Source organism: Panthera tigris, chromosome B2 (genome assembly GCF_018350195.1).
Source record: "Panthera tigris isolate Pti1 chromosome B2, P.tigris_Pti1_mat1.1, whole genome shotgun sequence".
In the NCBI taxonomy this organism is placed as follows: Eukaryota; Metazoa; Chordata; class Mammalia; order Carnivora; family Felidae; genus Panthera; species Panthera tigris.
Genome location: NC_056664.1, coordinates 38118266 through 38141032, shown reverse-complemented (window position 1 = coordinate 38141032; position 22767 = coordinate 38118266). Strand labels below are relative to the sequence as shown.

Below are 22767 nucleotides of genomic sequence, written 5' to 3'. Positions count from 1 at the left end.
CAAACAAAAGGTAAAAGAGTTCATCACCACTAAACCATTCTTAGAAGAAATGTTAAAGGGACTTCTTTAAGTAGAAAAGAAAAGGCTTTAATTAGAAGTAAAAAAAAAATTTATGACTAAAAGATGTAAAATATGACACTATATGCATAAAATGTGGAGGGTGGAGCAAAAAAAGTTCTTTTAGAATGTGTTTAAACTTAAGTGAACATTAATTTAATATAGAAATCCATACACTTAGGATGTTATATATGAACCCCATAGTAACTATAAACCCAAAACCTTTAACAGATACACAAAAAATAAAGATAAAGCCAAGCATAACACTAAAGAAAGTCACCGATCACAAGGAATGAGAGCAATAGAAGAAAGAAACAGAGAAGAACTACAAAAACAACCAGAAAACAATGAACAAAATGGCAATAAGTACATACCTATCAATAATTACTTTAAATGCTAATGGTCTAAATGCTCCAATCAAAAGACATAGAGTGGCATGATGGATTTAAAAAAAAAAAAGGCTCATCTATATGCTACCTTAAAAGATTCACTTTAGACCTTAAGACACGTACAGACTAAAAGTGAAAAGATAAAAAAAAAAAAAAAAGATAGTCCATGCAAATAGAAGGAAAAAAAAACAGGGTAGCAATACTTAGACGAAATGACCTTAAAAAACAAAGACTGCAACAAGAGAGAAAGGCATTACATAATGATAAAGGGATCAATCCAACAAGATGATATAACCATTGCAAATATCTATGTACCCAACACTGGATCACCTAAACACACATAGCAAATATCAACAGACATAAGGGGGAGAAATTGATAGTAATACAATAATAGCAAGGGACTTTAACATCCCACTTACATCAATGAATAGATAAGTGAGGCAGAAAATCAATAAGGAAACAGTGTCTTTCAATGATACAGCATAAATATTGACATATATACAGAATATTCTATCCAAAAACAACAGAATACACTTTACAAGTGCACATGATACAGTGCAAAAGTCTCCAGGATAGAACACATGTTAGGCCACAAAACAGTCTCAAACTCAGGAAGACTGAAATCATACCATGCATCTTTTATGAACACAATGGTATGAAACTAGAAATCAATCACAAGGAAAAAAACTGGAAAAAACATAAACGTGTGGAGGCCAACAACATGTACCAAACAGCCAGTAGATCAATACGAAATGAGATGACATTAAAAAAATAGAAACAAGTGAAAATGAAAACACAATCATCCAAAATCTTTGGGACTCAGCAAAAGCAGTCCAAAGAGGGAAATTTATAGCAATACAGGTCTACCTCAAGAAATAAGAAAAATCTCAATCTAACATTATACCTAAAGAACTAGTGGGGGAAAAAAGCCAAAGGTGAATAGAAGGAAGGAATTGAAAGAGTAGAAATAAATGAAATCGAGCCTAAAAGAAACAATGGAAAAAATCAATGAAATCAAGAGCTGGTTATTAGAAAAGATAGACAATAAGCCTTTAGCCATATTCATCAAGAAAAAAAAAAGGAGGCAAAAGTGAATAAAATCAGAAAGGAAAGAGAAGAGACAACAGTCGCTACAGAAATATGAAGGCATATGAGACTACTATGAAAAACTATGTGCCAACAAAAATGGACAACCTAAAATAAATGGATAAATCCCTAGAAACATACAATCTTCCAAAACTGAATCAGAAAGAAATAGAAAATACAAACAGACCAACTACTACTAATAAAACTGCATAAATAATCCAAAAACTCCTCAGCAAACAAAAGCCCAGGAGCAGATAGATTTACAGGTGAATTCTACTAACCATTTAAAAAAAGGGTTAATACCTATTCTCAAGTTACTTCATAAAGTAGAATAGGGAGGAAAGCTTCCAAATACATTCTATGAAGACAGAATTATTCTGATACCAAAACCAAAGACACTACAGAACAAACAACCCAAAACCTACAGGCCAATACCCCTGATGAACATAGACACAAAACTGCTCAACAAAATATTAGCAAACTGTGATGATTTTTTTAATGTATCATTGAATGCAATCAAGTGGGATTCATTTCAGGGATGCAAGGATGGTTCAATATTTGCAAATCAACATGATACCTCACATCAGCAAGGATAAAAATCATAGGATCATTTCAATAGATGCAGAAAAAGCATTTGACAAAATTCAACATCTGTTCTTGATAAAACTCTCAACCAAGTAGATTTAGAGGAAACATGCCTGTACACAATAAATATCATATGAAAACCCCACAACTATCATCATACTCAGTGGTGAAAAACAAAGTTTTTCCTTTAAGATCAAGAACAGACAAGGATGTCCACTCTCAACACTTTTATTCAACATAGTAGTGGACGTCCTAATCACTGCAATCAGACAAGAAAGAAGAGGTATCCAAATTGATAAGGAAGAAATTAAACTGTCACTACTTGCAGATGACATGACACTATACAGAGAAACCCTAAAGACTACAATAAAATTCTATTAGAGTAAATGAATTCAGCAAAGGCTCAGGATACAAAATACACAGAAGTTGGTTGCTTTTCTATACACTAACAATGAAGCAGAAAGAGAAATTAAGAAAATAAGTCCATTTATAATTGTACCAAAAAGAATAAAATACCGAGGAATAAACTTAATAAACTCTGAAAATTATAAAACACTGATGAAAGAAACTGAAAATAAAATCAATGGGAAGATATTCCACACTCAAGGATTAGAAGAATTAAAATTATTAAAATTTCCATACTACCCAAAGCAATATACAGATTGCCCCTATGAAAATACCATCAGCATTTTTCACAGAACTAGAATGAATAACCCTAAAATTTGAATGGAACCACAAAAGACCCCAAATAGCCAAAACAATCTTGAGAAGAACATAGATGGAAATATCAGATCCCCAGATTTCAAAATATACTCTAAAACTGTAGTAATCAATGGTACTGGCACATAGTTTATAGATGGCCATTATAGATGCCATTAATAGATGACCATTATATAGTCAATTAATCAATGACAAAGGAGGCAAGAATTTACAATGGGGAGAAGAAAGTTTCTTCAATAAATGGTTCTGGAAAAGCTGGATGACTTCCTTACACCATACACAAAAATAAACTCAAAATGGATTAAAGACCTAAATATGAGACCTGAAACCATAAAACTCCTAGAAGAAAACATGGGCAGTAATCTCTTTGACACTGACCTTAGCAACATTTTTCTCTACATATATCTCCTCAGGCCAGGGAAACAAAAGCAAAAATAAACTACTGGGACAACACCAAAATAAAAAGCTTTTGCACAGCAAAAGAAACCAATAAAACAACTGGGCAACCTACTGAATGGGAGAAGATATTTGCAAACGATCTGATAAGGGGTTAATATCCAGAATACATAAAGAACTTATATAACTCAACACCAATAAAACCCAAACAATCCAATTTAAAAATGGGCAGAGGAGCTGACTAGACATTTTTCCAAAGAAGACATACAGATAGCCAGCAGACACATGAAAAACATGCTTAACATCACTGATCATCAGGGAAATGCAAATCAAAACCACAGTGAGGGATAACCTCACACCTCTCAGAGTGGGTAGAATCAAAAACACAAGAGATAGCAGTGTTGACGAGGAGCTGGAAAAAAAAAAAAAAAAGGAACTCTTGTGCACTGTTGGTAGAATGGAAATTGGTGCAGCCACTGCGAAAAACAGTATGGAGGTCCTTCAAAAACTAAAAATAGAAACACATGATCCAATAATTCCACTGCTGTGTATTTACCCAAAGAAAATGAAACATGAATTCAAAAAGATATCTGCACCCCTATGTTTACTGCAACGTTATTTACAACGGCCAAGATATGGAAGCAACCTGTTTCCACTGATGGATGAATGGATAAAGAAGATATGGTTGTGCAAAAGCTTTTTATTTTGGTGTAGTCCCAAGGTTTATTTTTGCTTTTGATCCCCTTGTCCAAGGAGATCTATGCAGAAAAATGTTGCTAAGATTGATGTCAAAGACATTACTCCCTCAGTTTTCTTCTAGGACTTTTATGGTGTCAGGTTTAACATTTAAGTCTTTAATATATTTTGAGTTTATTTTTGTGTATGGTGTAAGAAAGTGGCTAAGTTTCATTCTTTTGCATGTAGCTGTCCAGTTTTTCCAGCACCATTTTTGAAGAGATTATCTTTTCCCCATTGTATAATCTTGCCCCCTTGTGTAGGTTAATTGACCATACAAGTATAGATTTATTTCTGGGCTCTCTATTCTGTTCCATTGATCTACGTGTCTGTTTATGTGTCAGTACCATACAACAAAGGAAAAAAAGAGACCAAAAAAAAAAAAAAAAAACCCTCTTAAATATAAAGAACAAAAGGTGGGGGGGGGGGAATGGGTGAAATAGGTGAAGGGGATTAATAGTATATTTATTATAATGAGCATTATGAATGTACATAATTATAGAATTGAATCCCTATATTGTACACCTAAAACTTAATATAATACTGTATGTTAATTATACTGGAATTTAAAAAATAAAAATATATACAATTGTGAATCTTAAGTATATACACTTGTACACCTTAAATATATACAATTTTTGTTAATCATACCTCAATAAAGCTGGGGAAATTCTCAAAACACCAACAAAGAAGGAAGATACACACAATGGAATATTATTCAGCCATAAAAAAGAATGAGATCTTAGCATTTGTGACAACATGGATGGACCTAAAGGTATTATGCTAAGTGAAATAAGTTAGAGAAAGACAAATACCATGTGATTTTACTTATATGTAGAATCTAAAAAATACACAAAAACCAGACACAGACCCATAAATACAGAGAACTGATGGCTGCCAGAAGGGAGAAGGGTAAGGGGTTAGGCAAAGTGGGTGAAGGGAAATGGTAGATACAGTCTTCCTGTAATGGAATAAATCGTGGAGATAAAATGTACAGCATAGTGTATATAGCCAATGGTATAATAGCATTACACAGTGTAGCTACACTTGTCCAACCTCTATTGTACATCTGAAACTAATGTAACGTGTGTCAACTATACTTTATGTTCACACACATCATGAAATTAGCAACAAAAGTATAACTTTAAATTGAAAAAAAAGCTATAAAAGTGAATACTAAGGTTTGTCAGTAGCTTCTACCTTTGAACATGTTCATATTCTATGACCTAATAGCAGCATTACTCTTGATGGATATTAGAGTGGTTTCTAGTTGTTTTTTTTTTTAATTCTTAACAAATAGATTGGTTAAACAAATTATGATATTCATACAATGGAATAAAATGCAGCACTGAAAATGAATAACTCACTGCTACATGTAACAACAGAGTAACTTACAACCACAATGCTGAGCAAAAGAGACCAGCATAAAATTATTCACATTATATTATATCATCCACCTAAAGTTAAGAAAGATAAAACCTTTAGAAAAGACAGCGTAATGGTTGCAGGGGGTAATGTTTGGGAGGGCGACATGAGGGAGGGCTGTTTGGAGCTGGCAACATTCCATTTCTCAACATGGATGTTGATTTCACAGGTTACTTCATTTTATGATAATTCATCAAGTCAGACTCTTATGATTTGTGTACTTTTCTGTATCCATATTTGAATAAAAAGTTTACTTTAAAAAACTACTTATAAAAGTTTTTAGCAATTTATATTGGTTGGGATAGTTTTCCTAGGGCTGATACACTATTTGAGAAATTTGCAAAGGAATTCTAAAAATGCTAAAATGTTGGCAAAACAGAAATTGACAAGAGTTCAAAGAAAATCAGTGTAAATGAGGAAACATCCATTGCAATGCAGACATTTTAGATATATTCATAAGAATAATATATTCTTGACTATATTCATAAGAATGTTTACATTTGAAACCATATTCATCTTGACTATATTCAGTAAATGTATTCAAAATGAGAATCGGTAACTTTGGTATATTCAGCAATGAACATATTCATAAGAATACATTCAAGAAAAGTATGTTTCATGAATATATTCATAGAAGAATTGGTAAATCTGTCAAATTTGGTGAATTGGCTTTTGGCAAATTGACCCAGAGGCCTTGTTGGGAAGTGGTGGGTAGGGTGTCAATAGCTCATCACCAGCTGGGATTGGCCAAATCTTAGCTTTTCCAGGAATACTTCCTAGAACTGGAAGGAAAAATATGAATCCCAACTCCTGCACAATCCTCTTGTCTCCACTCCTAGTGAAGCCACTGACCTGATTCTGTAAGCTACAACTTCAGCCACCTCTTCCCAACTCTCAGGGAAGAGACCTCCAGACCATTCTAGAATAGCAGCCATTGCTATCGCAGAGCGATTATTATTACCTTTGCCAGCAGGTTTTGCCATCCAAAACATGTCTTACTCAGCTTGGCTTAATATTAAAGGGAGACTCTCCTGAGCATTCAGTGACTAACTCTTAGGAGTGGGCTCTGAGATTATCTGAGATTAACCCTACCCAGCGGCTAAATTACTCTGGTTCCACAAGTCCAAACGGTAATTGCTCACATTTGCGCCACTGACCCAAGACACACAAATGGTTGAGCATAGGTCTTGGACTGATTCCCTTATCTGTGCCTCATGCCCCAAAGGCAGTCTGCAGCAGGACAAAGAAGGCAGTCTGAAGGTGAGGATTTACTCATCACCAGGGCAGGAGGGACTGCCAGACCTTAGACCTACAGAATCACTGCTGATCTCAATCCTTCTCCCTCAGAATGATTATTTATGATTACAGCCAGCCTGCAGTTCTCTTGTGTGTGTGAATGCACACGTGTGTGTGTGTATGGTAGGGGGCAGATTGCAGAAGGTCTATGCCTCTAGCTCTGTCACACCCACCTACCCCCACCCCCAAACATTCCTGACGCAGCTCCAGGAAAGGCCATTCTCTGGACTCGGCATCATCAGGGGAATGCTTGCCAGCCTTGGTGTCCAGCAGAGGGGGCCCATGCTCTCTCTGCTCTGCCCCAGCCTGCCCGTCCCACCCCCCCCCCCCCCCAGCATCCTGGACTCAGGCTCTCCTGTTCCACTCTGCTGTCCTGTCCTTCCCCCAGGTAGGCCTCACAGCCTCACCTGCTTCTCCACTGGTGGGTCTGCATGGGCCATCCTGACTTTTTCCCCAAACTCTCTGCCCCTCCCTGTCCCCCCCGCCCCGCCCCAATCCTCTGCCATTGTCTGTGAAGTACTACCCAACAAGAGTGAAGATGAATTCTGAAGAACATCTGTGTTCCAATCCTGGCTCCACCACTCACAGGTAACATGGCCTCAGGCAGCATGTCCCCATTTTAGACATGAGAGAATGGATGCACCCATAGTGATTGTGAGGACCAATGAAGCCATCCACGAGGAATGTTTCATGCGGTGCTTGCTACATGGTTCCCATTGAATTACAAAGTGCCCATCTGGAAAAGGCCTGTGTAGGGGGGATTCTCTAACGTAGAAAACTAGATGCCTCCAAGGATTACCCAACCAGTTTCCTACTTTTCTGAACAGGGCACGCTTAAAATAATGTGCCAGAGGTCTTCTATGAACCTAGTAGCTCTCGAGGAGGGTAAAGACTGATGAGCTCAATACATGCCAGGCCCTGTTCTAGGTGCTTGCTATTATCATCTGGTCAGCATTTCTGGCCCAGCTGGCACAGATATCAACAGATCCCTCACCTTGGAGAGTTTGCAGGCTAAGGCACAGGAAATGTGTCACATGTCTGGCACATGTGCTAATATACACAAGTGCATATATTTACAGTAACCGTAGTTTTAAGTTTTGTCCTTGGCTTTGGGTTTTTTTGGTGGGGGGAAGGGGCAGATTGAAAATGAGAAAGTTTTCCTCAGTCCCAGTTCACGGATTCCTGCCCATTGGCCCTCCCAGATGCTTCTCCACTCTAGGCCTCCCTATGCCCTCAAACATACCTTCCACTTTGGGTTTGGCCTCAGCCAGACGCTCCTGGAACTTCTTTTTGAAGAACAGGGCCTGTAGTCGCTGCTGGTAGTGGTCGATCCTGTGGATGGGGCGAGCCACATCGTGAGGCAGCCCCTCCAGCTCCAGGAGCTAGATCCAGACCCTCTTTTGCCTGTGCACCCCCAGCGCCCCCCCTCCATGCCCATTGCCCTGACCTGCTCATTTCATAGAGGAAGCGGTCAGCCCGGGCCATCCGCTCGATCTCATGCTTGTGCTCCTCGAGGAGGTCAATGTCACTCTTCTCTGGGATGAACTTGAGGAGCTGCAAAGAGCAGATGGAGGTCACACAGGAAACTGCTGAGAAACTGATATGAGGGTGCTATACGTGGATGCCCATACACTGCCCAGGCTCAAGATGGGAAGGGGTCCTTAAAAGAGAGAGGCATCTTCATATGGTAGGTTTACGCTTCATCTGCCCACAGGGGACCACAGGACACCCAGCTCTAGACTTTTCTTTTTTCACTTTTTAAAACTGAGATGTAATTTATATAAAGTACACTATTCTTAAGTGCACAGCTCAATGATTTTTTTTCTTTTAAACCCAAGTTTATTGAGGTATAATTTACATAAAATGCATCTATCTTAAATGTTCAGTTCAATGAATTTTGACAAAACCACCCACTGAACTCCCATCTAGATTAAGAGACAGAAGATTTCCATCCCCCAGAAAGTTCTTTCGTATCACTTCAGTAAGCCACACCTCCACCTTATAGCCTCTCAGCTGAATTCTATCACCTTCGATTACATTTACCTAGTCTTGAACTTCGTATAAATGGACTCATGCTATGTGTTTTCTTTGGTGTCTGGCTTCATTTGCATAACACAATGTCTGAGACTCATCCATGCTGTAAGTATTGGTAGTTTGCTTTTTATACGTGTTGAACAGTATTCTATTGTAGGAATATACCACAGTATATTTATGCAATTTCTCATTGATGGACAGTTGGATTGCAGACAGCTTGGGGGTTTCATGAATAAAAGTGTTATAGGGGCACCTGGGTGGCTCAGTCGGTTAAGCATCTGACTTCGGCTCAGGTCACGATCTCACTGTCTGTGAGTTCGAGCCCCATGTCAGGCTCTGTGCTGACTGCTCAGAGCCTGGAGCCTGTTTCAGATTCTGTGTCTCCCTCTCTCTCTGACCCTCCCCCGTTCATGCTCTGTCTCTCTCTGTCTCAAAAATAAATAAACGTTAAAAAAAATAAAAAAAAAAAGTGTTATAAATATTCTTGCATCGATCTCGTAGAGTCAATGTTTGCATTCATTTCTCTGCATCTAGCCACAGGATTGCTGGGCAGTAGGATAGATTTAGCCTTTGCGTGGACTGCCAAATTGTTCCCCAAATTATTGTAGCCAGTGGGAATCCCAGTCGCTTCACATCCTTGTCAACATTTGGCATTGTCAGTATCTTTTCAATTTTAGCTATTCCAGTAGGGGGGTGTGGTGCTGCCTCACTGTGGTTTACTGTATTTCTTGGTTGCCTACAACTGTTGAGCCACTCGGAAATTCTCTTTCATTGAAGTACCTGTTCAAGTCTTCTGCTCATTTTCAAGTGGAGCTATTTGTCATTTTCTCACTGATCAGTAGAGTTCTTTATTCTGAATATGAGATCTTTGCTAGATGTCCATAAAGCAAATGTCTTCTAAGGTCTGGCTTGTCTTTTCCCTCTAGCAATGGTGCCTTTTGATGAACAGAGTTCTTCATTCTAATGAGGTCCAAGTGATGGTGGTTTTGTTTGGTGCTTTCTAGGTTTCTTTTGAAGGACCCAATAAATTGAGGTAGAAGAGATTTGGGGAAGATATGACTATAGGTCACTCTGACTTTGTCTTGGGCCCAGGGGGGATCATACCTCATATCTCCTTTCAGGGCCTCAATCCGCTAGAAAAGATGCTGCCTTTCCTGGCCTCCCCTCAGAAAGGCTGGTCTAGGGAGTGTCTATAAACCTCCCCCCAGTCTTCCATCCTCCAGCATGATTTCCCCTTTAACTAAAAGTCTTGGCCTCTCTGGGGGCTGTCAGGAAGGGGTGCAGCTGCCCCCTAGTTTCAGCTCCCATCCCCTCCCCACTAGAGGCCTCACCTGCTCCAGCATGTCCTTTGCGAGGTCCTCCTGCTCATCCATCTTCAAGATGGCCTGCCGGATCTCTTCGTTAGAAAGCTTCAGCCTGAAGGGAAACCCTGCCCCTTGAGAAGCCTGGCCGGGCCCCTCTGCTCAGGGCAGACCCCAGCCCTTCTCCTCTCCTGCTCTCTCTCCCTCATGTCAACATGGGAGTATATTCCACAGTGCTCCCTCTTTACCACCTTTGCAAAGCCTTCTCTAACTAAACTGATATGGTTCACTCTATAAACTCAATAATGATATGTTTTAGTCAAAGCATAGACTTGAGTCTTGCTTCAGTGTCTGTCATAAGTGATAGGGACATTTGGGAGTAAAAGGGCCATCTTTAGTGTAGACAGAGAGACAGGAAAAAAAGGTTTCTGATCCTTCTCCTTCCTAAAATATCTAGTGCATCTCCATGGGAGGATGGGAATATCAGCAGGCCACAAAGGGGGCTGTTTGCTGCTTCCTTCAGTGTCGGAAGACAGAAGAGCCCTCAGTCTTCTGACAGCGCCTCAGCTCCCACACAGCTGCTCCCATACGTCTTGCTGTCTGGGTGAGGGACAAGCCACCCCCCTACACACACACACACACACACACACACAGCCCTTCCCTATCCTTCCAGATGCATACCATTGGGAATCCTGGGGATAGAGAACTCTCCTCCACCATCAAGAGGGAGAAACTGAGGCCTGGGGTCTATGAGAAGAAAGGGGGATGGATGCCCTAGAGATGGCTGGGGCAGGGCTAAGAATAGTATGGGAGGCAGTGCCCTCTGACCCTGGCTCAGGCAGGAGGCCCCGCACAGAAGCTGTGCTGTTAGTGCAGATACTGCCTTGTTTGTTCTGTAGCCACGGGAAATGCTTGGGGGCTGAGATCATGCTGCTCTGTGGCCTAAGCCTAGCGGGGCCCTCCATGGGCTTAGAGCAACTCTGCTGCCAGATGCTGACCAGGGACAGTTTCCTGTCTTCAGAGCCCCACACTGCTGCAGAACATGAGCTCCCAAAGGCTCCCTAGAACCCTCCCAGGAAGGGTTCTAGATCAGTGGTCCCCTACCATTCCCAGGGGACTGCGGGGGGCAAGGGGAGCGCAGAGACTGCTGTCACACCATTCCTCTGTCGCTCCTGTCCCCCAGGCATTCAGTTCCACTGTCGGCTTTTGCTCTAGCCCTCTCAAGGTCCTGCCTCCTGGGGTCTCATCCCTCCCACCAAGGGCTGAACAGGCTATGCAAGCACATACTTAGAGAGAAGGATGATGCAGTTCTGTGCCCGCCGGCCGTCAATGACCGACAACTCTTTGACCTTGCGGGAGGCCAGGTAGATGTCCTCTGTGGAGCCCAGCTCTTTCTGAAACCGACAAGCCAAGTAGAAAGGTTGAGGTATGTATGTTCCCCAATCCTTGCCTTGCCCACCCCCGGGAACCACTCCCACACCAACCAGGGGATACTCCTGGTGTGAAGGGAAGAAAAACAGGGAAAGAAAAAGGAGAGAGAGACAAGGGTAGTTAATAATCAAGTAGACTGGGACTTTACCATGGGTTAGAATGGGTTGGGGGCAATGAAGACCCCCCTCCTTTTTAGAGATTGCACTCTCTGGCAAACTAGAGCCCAGACGGACCCCTATGGCTTTGGGCAATGTGATATGATCCACAGCATCGCAGAGAATCAGCCCTACTCTACCACCCCACCCAGACAGTTTCCCCAAGCTTATGATGAGAAGCTGGTTCCAAGTTCCCATCAGGCCACAGTTCCTAGACTCCTGAAGACTTCAAGCACAGCCCAGTGTGCCCAGAGTAGAGGATGTTTTGAGTTCAGAGGTGGGGAAACTGAGGCAGAATCCCATGAAGAATTCTCTTCACTGGAGTTCCAGCAGGCAGACTCCCCCCAAAACAGATTCCCTTCCTTCTCTTGGGCCCTTGGTGAGGTAGACAGGAAACTAGTTCTTATTCTGGGAGGTTGTTCCAAGCACATGCTTCATGTTGTATAATTCCAAGGGCCCCCACTCACATCTTTATCTTTGTGAATTGTGGCTTTGGGATTGTACAGTGCCCAGCCTGTGCAGTCTTCAAAATAGCCTCGCCTTGGGCCAGGTGGGTGATACAACAGACCTGGAAGTTTTCTCCTTACTACAGTAGACATTCACCTCCATTGCTGGTAGCAGTCTGCTTGAATTATTTCCCTCCCCTACATTTCTGCTTTCTCTTTGGGGGCCCTTTCCCATGTTTCCCTGTTGGGATGGGTAATAAAGGTAGAAGGTAGAATGAATAAGCCCTCTGTTTGGGCCAGTACAGGCCAGCAGCCCAGGACAGTGGTTAGAAGTTAGAGTGTCCAGAGCCCCAAGAGTGACTCACCTGCTGAGGATTAGTTATCAGCTCCTAGGCAGGTAGCAGCCACAGCCAACAGAGAATTAAACATGCACAATGTTAGCCAAGAGGTTCAGGGACCCAGGGACAGTAGGAGAGACATGGGAACCCCTCAGTATCCACTCTGTCCTCCCACTCCCAAGGCGACCCATATGGCTGGAGATAGAGACTGGCAAATAGCTGTGGACAGGAGGTGATTCTAGCAGACATGCACTCACAGAGAAGCCACAAAGTGGGGAGCAGGTCTCCTGCCTGCCCTGGGCCCAGTGGGACCACCACTCCCTAGTTGGGGCAGGCCAGGCTCCCAAGCTCCCCAACCCAGGCCTTGGCTGCTATTTTTTCCTCTCCTCTGCTGGGACATTGCCCAGAGGGCAGAAAGCATTCCTCCACTGCTGGATGACTTCATCTTTCTAAACAGGAGAGGACATACAACCAGAAGGGGCCAGAAACATGTGAAAGTTGCATTCATTGAGGCAGAAGAAAGCAGGTGTCCCTGAATTTTGCCTCTTGCCCTTTGTCTGTCTTTTGATCTCTAAGGGAGCTAAGGGGACACGGCCCACACCCGGTTCTCCCTTACTGACCCTGATGGAGTTTAAGTCACTAATTCAGGACCTGCATAAGACACAGAGGGAAGACCCCACAGCTCATAGGACCTCCTTCCCCAACAAGCCCATGCATCCTGGACCCCAAGACAGGGAAAGGAGGCCACTAGGGACCAGGGCCATGCATCCTCTGGGATCTCTCCAGCTCTGCTGCTGTGAATTGACCCCAAGTCTGGGCAACCACCAAGTGACAATTCACCCCAAGTCTGGGCAACCTCTGGGTGAGGTCAGTCCTGAAATAGGGGACTCAGAGAAGAAACAGAAGACAACTCTTCTCCAGTCACCAAACTGGGAAGCCCCAGATGCAGGTTGTTTCTAATTCCCATAGTCTCTCTCTCCCCACTGGTCCCCATCCTAGCCTGACCTCAGGGGCCCTGGAAACCGGATGGGCCAGGATGGAATCCTGGACACCAGGAAGACTCTCCAATTAGGGGGAGTTGTGTGATTGACCATGCCTGATACACCCCTTGCACATGCTCCCTCTGTTCCACTCAGGAGCACCAATCCACAAGTGCTCAGAAGAACCCCTTCCCCCTCCTGCTAAGCCACAGCTGCTGCCTGAGGCCATGCCAGCCTGATATGGGCAGGGGCTAAAAATTCTGCCTGGAATTAGGGTAAAGAATCAGATGCCTTGAGCACTTACATTTAAATTAAATAACAACTATCTGGTTTTTCCAGAACCCCAAGTCAAGGCCAGAGCCCCACCCCTACTCCATCCCTTTGGCTAGGCCCCTAAGAGGAGTCTTGTGTGCGCTCAGGAAGGGTTGTCCACAGGTCTGAACTTGGCAGAAAGCACTGGGGAGCCCGGCCACAACATGCAGCTGCTCCCCAGGGCCCAGGAGGGCACAGATCCCACTCGCTGGCACCTGGGGTGTCCTCAGGGCTGGCACCCTGGGCTCAGCAGAGGAGACAGGAGAAAGTGGCACAGCACAGAGAGGCAACAACCTTCGAAGGGAGGCCAGAGAGGACACACTCTAAAGCCTTGAGGCTGGGAATACCCAAACTGGGCTTGGGGGAAGGGCCCCCAGATGTGCCAGCTACAGTGCAGATTCCTGGGCCCAGACACACCTCCTGACTCACATTCCTGTGAGGACGAGGTCTGAGAACTGGCACTGCCTCAGGGATGCTCTGCATTCATCCACCCTCCCACCCTCTTGCTGCTGCTAGAAGAGCAGGCTGACTGACCAGCCATCTGTAAGCAGTGCCTGCAGGGCTCCTCTAGCCCTGCCCAGACCCACCCTAACCCCCTAATGTGACCTGGAGAAGCTCCATCTTCCTTGAAACACTGACACCCATGGCTAACTGACTCGTGGGGGTGGGTGTTGGGAGAGCACGGTGGAGAAAATGATTTGAAAGTTATCATGCCTGCTACGTAGAGTGTCTAGATCCTGGGGCCAAAGAAAGAACAGGGGTCAAAAGTAGTCAGGGCCTGTGACTCCATCTCCAGTTCTCCAAGATGACAGAGAGAAACGGACAAAATACGATTCCAGCACTTGATGTGTAAATACGCACAACTGTGTGTCAGAACTGTAATACAATGGGATGTTTCTCCCTGCTGGACTTCACACCTCTAATTCGGATCCATGTCCCCCAGCAAAAAATGGTACCTAATCAGGAGTAAAATCATTCAGTATACATGAGAGGAAGGGAGGGAGAGAGGAGGGGTCGAGAGTTGGGTTCAAGGGGCATAGGTGAAGTCAAGACTGGAAGGCTAGACCCAAGCGGCTGAGGGGGCAGGGCAGGGTCTTACCTGGTGCCTCTGATAAGCTGAAAACATTTTTTCAAAGTCCTCTAGATCCAGAATCCGAAATACCCGCATGTCATCAACCTCATTCCATACGGTGCCAGGGACACGTTCCTAAGATTCAGCACAGGGAGAAGACCCAGTGGTTGACTCAACTCCCTCATTATGAAGAGGTCCAATGTCTCTCTAACCCTCCCTGTTCCCAGCTGCACAAAATACAATAGCCAGGCTTTCAGGCCTTCAGAAGGGGGTTGATTCATCTTCCCCCAAATCTTAAATACTCTGCTCCAAAGCAGAGGCCAGAGCCAACCCGCTCGTCCTCCTTTTCTTGTGGGACCACATGTATGTTCCAGAAATCAAACGGAGTGGAGTGATGGGTGGGCAAATATGAAAGAGGGTATGAAACTCTTTCCAGAAAAACCAAACTAAACCAGTGTTCTCAGGACACACTCCCTAAAGGTCAGTGTCGGCTGGAGTCATTGGATGGAATAGTGCCCACACATATTTGAGATCCTCAAATCCTCAGTGCCCACTATATTTCTCGTAACTGAGATGGTCATTTTCTCTCCCAGGGGTCTTCTTCCCACTTTCCCAGATTCCCAGGAAGTGGACAAATGCCAAAGCCTGAGACATCCTGGCCCCTATAGCGACTGTTCAGGCCAGCAAGACTCTGCCACAACTTCCTGTTGGTCAGACCCAGGAAAGTGGTCTATCCCTCACAGTTGGAATGCGTCCAAGGGTTTACATTCCAAGGTCTCTCCACCTAGGAAATGTCCCATTTCTGTGTAGAACCCTGGCATTGAATCCCTTCCCTGGGGGGAGGCCCCATCAGCCAAGATGAGAGGACCCCAGTGGTCTCATAGCACCCTGACAATGGCTCAGAGGGCAGAGAGCACAGCCCCTCCCAGGGTGCTCTGACTCTGTCCTCCCAGGGATCTTCGCCTCATCCCGAGCTTTGCTGTCCTTTAAAATGGAATCTCCCACCTTCCTCTGCCTGGAAGGCAGCTGGGGAACCTTTCTAAGGCCACTGCTGCCTCCTCCCTCCATCTCCCCCTCAGCAAGGCTTAGAGAGAGAAACATACCTTTCACTCACTTTTATTTTCTTAAACTCTGGAAAGGGGAGGCTAGGCCAGAGCAGGGGGGTGGGGACATTCCTGTGGCCTTCCTAAGGCCAGGGACCCTCTTGTGGAATGCCGGGCTGGGAAGCTCAGAGCAGCAAGGGATACAGGCAACTGGCCAAACCCAACACAGACACATTCTTTTCATGGCAGAAACAACCACTGCGTGTGTGTGTGTGTGTGTGTGTGTACACGTGTGCGTGCACAGGAGTATGCGTGGGGTAGGGAAGGGGACTGGGGAAAGGAGCCAAGCCCCCAGAATGGGGTAGATGGGAGGCAGAGAGAAGATGGGAGGGGAAATTGAACCAAGAAAGCAAGGAGGGGAAATTGAACCAAGAAAGCAAGGAAGGGAAACCTCTAACTGGTTCCCCATCTGAATCTAGGCCTGGAGTTGAGGTGGGTGGGCTCCATGGGAAAGCCCACACAGGTCAAACTTGCCATTGATCTTTATTCCTGGTGAGGCCATGGCAAGAAGAACCAGCTGGAGTGAGAGAGCTGGATGGTCAACCCCAGAAAGAGCTTCCCCTAAGAGAACAGGCTAAGCACCCAGCTCTCCCACCTTTCTTGCCACATACCATCCCATCTCCATATGCAGCTCATCATGGAGGGGTAGCTGAGCTCTGGAGCCAGACAGAGGTCCCTCAATTCCTAGTATTCTCTACATGCTGCATTTTACCAAGTCGCCCTGATGTGCCCACTGTATAGAATAATGCCTGGCTTTAATTTTTGCATCACTGTGGCCAAGACCTCATCATTTCCAGTCTAGGTTCCTGGGGCTTCTGGCCTTCTAGAGACATCCTTTATATGCCAGGGAAATCTTTCTCCAAAACACTTTTCAGGGTGTTTCTCTCACTGAGCATCTGGGGTCAGACAGACCAAGCCAGCTTGCACTCCCAGCCTCACCACTATGCAGGAGTGTTGGAAAGTAGAGGGGTACTATTCTCTTTTTATTTCACATAAAAGGAAGCACAGTCTCAATGATGCTTGCTGACTGAGTTGAAGTAAGGATTAAGTGAGATAACACACTTAAAGCATGCATGGTAGTGCCACTCATAACCTAAGATTATTTTTATTATTATGAATTTCTATGTGTCAGTCACTGTTCCAAGTACTTTATATATCAATTGATCCTCATAACAGTCCTTTGATATAGATGTCATAATTACTCCCATTTTACAGATTAGGAACCTGAAGCCAAAATGATGAAATAACTCCTGGTCACATGATTAAAAGCTTGGAACTGGGATAACAGGTTCACAGATACTGTTCAATGCCCCTCCAGTCACCCCTGCTGAGAAATGTTGACAACTCCTGCAAATCCTTTCTATTCCTTATTCCATCAGACTTGTACTTTCCAGTCTAGGAATAAAACTCTGGACTACTTTGGGCCCCTGAGGAATTTATATAGACTTTATTATTATTGGACCCCAGAGAAAATCCTAAGTGCAAAGCTCTACTTGATGAAAATGCTGCAAAAATATTAGTTGACTTGTCTGTCTTCCTTAATGGCTGAGGTGCCTAATCAACTTTTCATTACCTTTTTAAAATCTTATAATTATCTTATTTATAAGATTTTTATAATCTTATAAAATCTTATTTAAAATCTTAAAATTATACCAAAAGGGAACCACAGAATGGGAAAAGATATTTGCAAATGATACATTCAATAAAGGGTTAATATGTAAAATATATAAAGAATCTATACAACTCAACACTAAAAAACTCCACAAGTAATACAACTAAAAAATGGGCAGAGGACCTGAATGGACATTTTTCCAAAGAAGACCTGTAGATGGTCAACAGACACATGGAAAGATGCTCAAACCCACTGATCATCAGGGAAACACAAATCAAAACTACAATGAGATATCACCTCACACCTGTCAGAATGGTTAGAATCAGAACGACAAGAAGAAGCAAGGGTTGGTGAGGATGCAGAGAAAAAGGAACCCTCTTGCACTGTTGGTGGGAATGCAAACTGGTACAGCCACTGTGGGAACCAGTACGGAGGTTCCTGAGAACATTGAAAATAGATATATCATACCATAGCATAATGTACAGAGTTGTCAAACCACTAGGTTGCACACCTGAAACTAGTGTAATATTGTGTGTCAACTATACTTCAGTTAAAACATTTAAAAGGTTTTTTTAAGGAAGCCAAAAAAAAAAAAAACCCTTCAAATGATAATTCTAAGTACAGGAAACAACAACAAAAAAATATTTTTTTACCCCCCAAAAAGTATATATATTTTTTCTGTTCATGAACACTGAACATTTCCACACAACCTGTGGCCCTTTTGGTTCTTCAGAGCTGTTTGTCTGCCTCATGACCATGGAGAAGTGCCCACAGGGCACAGCTGTGCGGTACAGTTGTCACAAACGTCAACCATGTGGCTTCAAAACTCTAACAGATGTCTCTAAAATTTTACCAGCTTAGATTGGAGATGTTATCAGAGGCCCAGGAGACTATGAATGGGCTGTATTCATGCTTTGTCTTTCCACCTCCATTATAAAACCATAGGTAAAAGGAATCCTAGAAATCTCACAGATGAGCAAAACTGAGGTACAAAGTGAGTGATTTACACCGGTCGCAGTTAGTTAGAGCCACACTTGGTTTAGAGGTTAGAACCTCCCCTTCAATCCCTCTCTGGGATCTCTAGGTGTTTCCTTAAACAAAATTCCTACTTTTCCAGGTCCAAAGCTCTTACAGGGCAGTGTTTTGTCTCACCTTTTATTATTATCCATCATAGCCCCCTGCAAAAAGCTTTACACAAAGCAGTCCTCAGACTGACTGGCTAGCTGGTCTACCGTTAGGAGAGTCAGCTAACAAATAGCTGGCCACCTACTTCACATCTCACATCTCTTCCCACTTGAGTCTCCATCTGAGCTCATTTAAGCTTGCATAGGAAGGTACAGTTATGAATTCTCCAAGAGTTAGACCAAAAGGCTGAGACAACAAGGCTAGAGGGCATACACTTGTCCCAGCTCTAAAATGATGTCTGCATGGCTGCTGCCGAAGTATGCATATGAGTCAGGCTAACAGCCCAGTTACACCTCATGGACAAAGCCACAGGTCCTCTTAATAGCACTTAGTATAGAACCAGAGGCAGGGCTTGACCCAGGCTGGAACTGGCCTTAAATTACTAACTGTCTAATGCAACCAGGGCACCTCTCCTCCATGCTCATGTGAGTCCAACAGAGGAATCAACTCCCACACGTGATCTGGGATCAGTGATTATTGGTGGATAATATTCATGAGGGTCTCTCACTACTTAGAAGTCTAGAAAAGTACTCAGTATGTTTACCTTCCCCCAGGAGGATGCCAAAATGGCTACATCTTGACATCAAACTGTTCATGGCAAGGGAGCTATCACTTCCCCTGCCATGGCCTCACAGTTTCAGTCCTTTGAACACACTGCCCTGATCTTTACCATCTCTAGACCTTGGCCCAAGATCTTTCCACCCTTTTCCTCAAATAGACCCTATCCTTAAACTCTAGCCCAGCCACTGTGTTGTCTAGAAAGCGACCCTGGTTGGCCCATGCTCTGGTATCTATATCACTCCATTAACCCTCAGCACATACAAATTCCATCTGTAGATGGCTTTACCAACCTGAGCCTTAGCACATTCATGCCTCCTCATACCAGTGTAGATGTTCTTTCCAGTGGATGGTAAGCTGACTGCCATCAGCAATCCCAAATTCTGCATCTACTACCCCCTTATCCCCACCACAAAAACGAACCCAGGACAGGGGATCTACAAACAACGGAAGGCAATCCATGGGGCTGACTGGTATTGGCCATGGGAGAATGGGCCTACTGATCTTTTCTTTGTTGTTTACCTCATTAAGCTTGACCCAGTTGAAGGACTTCAGTGGATGAGAAGGCTGGGGAACACACTTCTTCCTGAGTGGGATATCACTGCTGGGGCAGGGGTCCGGAGGGAGAGGCAGGCCCATGCTGAAGCAAGGTGGGGCACCAGGGGGAGTGGGAGGCCCACCAGGTGGAAGAGGTGGTGGTGGCGGTGGGGGGCAGCAGGCGAAAGGTAGAGGGGGCGGGGGCGGAGGCAGGTCATTGGTTGTCATCGAGGAAGATAAGGTAAGTGGACCCCCAGGGGGTGGTGGGGAAGATACAGGTCCTGTCTGTGGGGAAACAGAAAAATAAAAAGGACAAATCCATCAGCAATGATGCCTTTCAGGTCCCCACCACACTATTCCTCTCCTTATTCTTATTCTTCATCCATAGTAGACCCCAATCCTGCTCTCACCTCCCACACACATTTTGCCCTCCCCCATTTCCTCTCTGTGACCCAAACATCCAACACACACATAGACACAACTACAGACACACACACATAGGTAAAACACATATATGTGACACTGGAAAAAGTCATAGTTATCACAATGCAACAGCAGGAATAATGCATACAGTTGTGTAGGCTATTGCCTGCACAGGGGTATCCAGCTGCACAGGTTGGGGGTGGGGGCAAAATAGCACCTGCACTATGCATTCTAATTCCTGGGACAAGGAAAGGGGAAATGCTCTTTTCACCCAGGGGATAGAGCATTTTTTTTCTAATTAACGCAAAAGTAGCCACCCTTATAGCCTCAGAGATCTACTCTGTCCTGACCCAGGGTCCTCCTCTCACTTCTTAATCATGGGCTCCTTGGCCCTTCCTCACACCTGCTCTTCCCACAACATCCTGAAGGCCTCAGCTCAATGTGTAAAAGGAGAGGAGGATGTATACATACTGAGATTTCACTGAGTTGGGCCACCAGCTCTGCCACTTGTCCTCGAGCCTGGCGCAGCTCCTGGGACTCTCGGGCCAGTTTGTCCTTCATCTTGTTCAGTGTCCGCATCATCTCTTCCTTCTCCAATGTCTTTGTCTCACATTCTCGCTCCTTTCTCTCCAGTCTGCTCACCAGCTCCATGTGTTCTGGGATGGGGGTGGAACCAGAGAGGAAATGGAAGAGAGAATATGCATATGTGTGTGTCTGCCTCTAACAGCTCCTGGGCTGGGCAGGGAAGAGTTTCAGTGGAGCGTGCAGTGGCTTTAGGCAGAGCCCCTTACCTTTCCGGAACTTTTCTGCCTGATCTCGCCACTGTTTCACTTCATTCTCATTGATGAGCCTGGTGGGGAGTACAGGGAAGGGTCTGTTGACTGTTGGCTCACAAGTTCCCAGAAGACACACCATCTTCCTATTCCCCACACTGGTTCCCTGATCTCCAGTCTGTCCAGCCACATCAAGGAAGCTAGGAATTTGAATCTCCAGGTTTCTCCAGGTCCACAGCTTTCCCAGTTCTCATGTGTCTCTCCATGGATTGTGAAAGCTGAAAGGCCCCTTAGATAACTTATGATTCAACCACTTCATGATACAGTTGAAGCTCTTGAGACCAGATATGAAGACAATAGCTTGACTAATGGTAGAACTGGGACTAAATCTCAGGCTTCCTTTAGTTTTCTAATGACTTATATCTCTTTGTAAAAATAATTTTTTTGCACTGAGATAGATAAAAATGTTGGCCTTACCATGCTCCAGACTTCCAAAGGCCAATGTGTAAGAACAAGAGAAATTGCCCATCCCAGCAACACAGGATGTATATGCTGAGGGTGAAGAGGGATGTATCGAAATCACAGATGCTCCTCACTCATGTCAAATTCTTGTAACGGGGGTTAAAGCTATTACCTGGACACCAAAGTGTAGTAGAGGTAAAATTCCAAAGTGAGATACCAATAATCATTTTTTTTGTAACTCTGAAAATATGAAAATCATGAATCTTGGCTTTCTCCACCAGATCAAGATCTTAGAGGGGGCAGAGTATGAAAAGGGACATAATTTGTGAAGAGATGTCTTTGGAGAAAGCCATTGCTGTCTTTCTTGGGGGTGCTACCTCCTTCACCACCATCCAGTGGCTTTTTTGGACCCACTCAGAGAGTTTGGGCTCACATTCCCTGACGTTGGGAGGGAGGCATGGTAGACTTGGGTATGACTTGGTGACAGGCAGGTCCAAAGAATGAGGAAACATTAACCAGGAGAGTGGTGCTGTGCTGGGACCAGCCAGCACTCCTAGAGTTTTTTGGTACAGAGATTGCATGAGGGTTCCTCAAGGACCAAATGTGAGCGTCATGGGGAAACTGGGCTGATGTCATTTTAAGTCCTGTCCAAGATGTCCATATAGCAGAAAATTGGATACTTCAACACTGTGCCATTGTGCACTGGATTGCCAGTGAATCAGGAGGTGACTGAAGGGATGGTACCAACCAGCCCCAGGGGGCAGAAAGAAAAAAACAAAAAACCTTAAATGGCCAGTGACCAGGGTTTTATAGTGAGAGACATGCAGCAAAGAAGTAGAAGATCCAGAAATAATTCATGTCTTTACCCATGTTCTAAGGCCAGAGAATAGAAAGCCTGTTCACTTAGTTACCTGATCAAGAAAGACCTTGTGCCTTCCTACTTCCTGCCCCCACACTGCCTTATAGGGGTTAGAAACTAGTTAGCTAACAGAAAAGTGGTGTGTGGAAAGGGTTATTAGAAGAGAAACAGAGAAAGAAAGCCAGTCATCACACATATCCTTTCCACTGCACCTTCCAGCCCCAGCCCGGGGAAGAGAGAGGTTTGAGGCTAAAGGCTAAATCAAATCTAGAATTCACATGGTTCTTCACATCTGGGACCAGTTCTTCTAGGTGCAGATTGGAGACTATATTGGTGGCTTAAAATGATCTTTGGCCTTCCACTGCCCAAGAAGCAGCAAAAACTTTATTGGAGCTGAGGCATTTTCACCCTCTGGCAGAGGAAAAGCTTCCCCCACTAAATAGTATAAAGAATTAATAGAAAACAAAAACAAAAATAAGAATAAAGCTACATTTTGA

At 44.2% G+C, this 22767-nt stretch overlaps 1 protein-coding gene across 6 annotated transcripts in view; it reads right to left on the bottom strand.

Annotated features, from left to right (window-relative positions):
• The window catches only part of DAAM2 (dishevelled associated activator of morphogenesis 2), a 118733-nt gene that overhangs the window by 9282 nt on the left and 86684 nt on the right, over positions 1–22767 (bottom strand). For 5 of the 6 annotated variants that reach the window (XM_042986279.1, XM_042986280.1, XM_042986278.1 and 2 more), the window contains exons 12-20: positions 20968–21026; positions 20648–20832; positions 19739–20038; positions 14786–14893; positions 12422–12445; positions 11312–11418; positions 10055–10139; positions 8137–8243; positions 7933–8021 (exon numbers count right to left, since the gene is read on the bottom strand). In XM_042986279.1, the coding sequence (XP_042842213.1) occupies positions 7933–8021; positions 8137–8243; positions 10055–10139; positions 11312–11418; positions 12422–12445; positions 14786–14893; positions 19739–20038; positions 20648–20832; positions 20968–21026 (1064 nt within the window). The remainder of the gene's footprint in view (positions 1–7932; positions 8022–8136; positions 8244–10054; positions 10140–11311; positions 11419–12421; positions 12446–14785; positions 14894–19738; positions 20039–20647; positions 20833–20967; positions 21027–22767) is intronic. The other variant, XM_007085227.3, reaches the window with a different exon arrangement.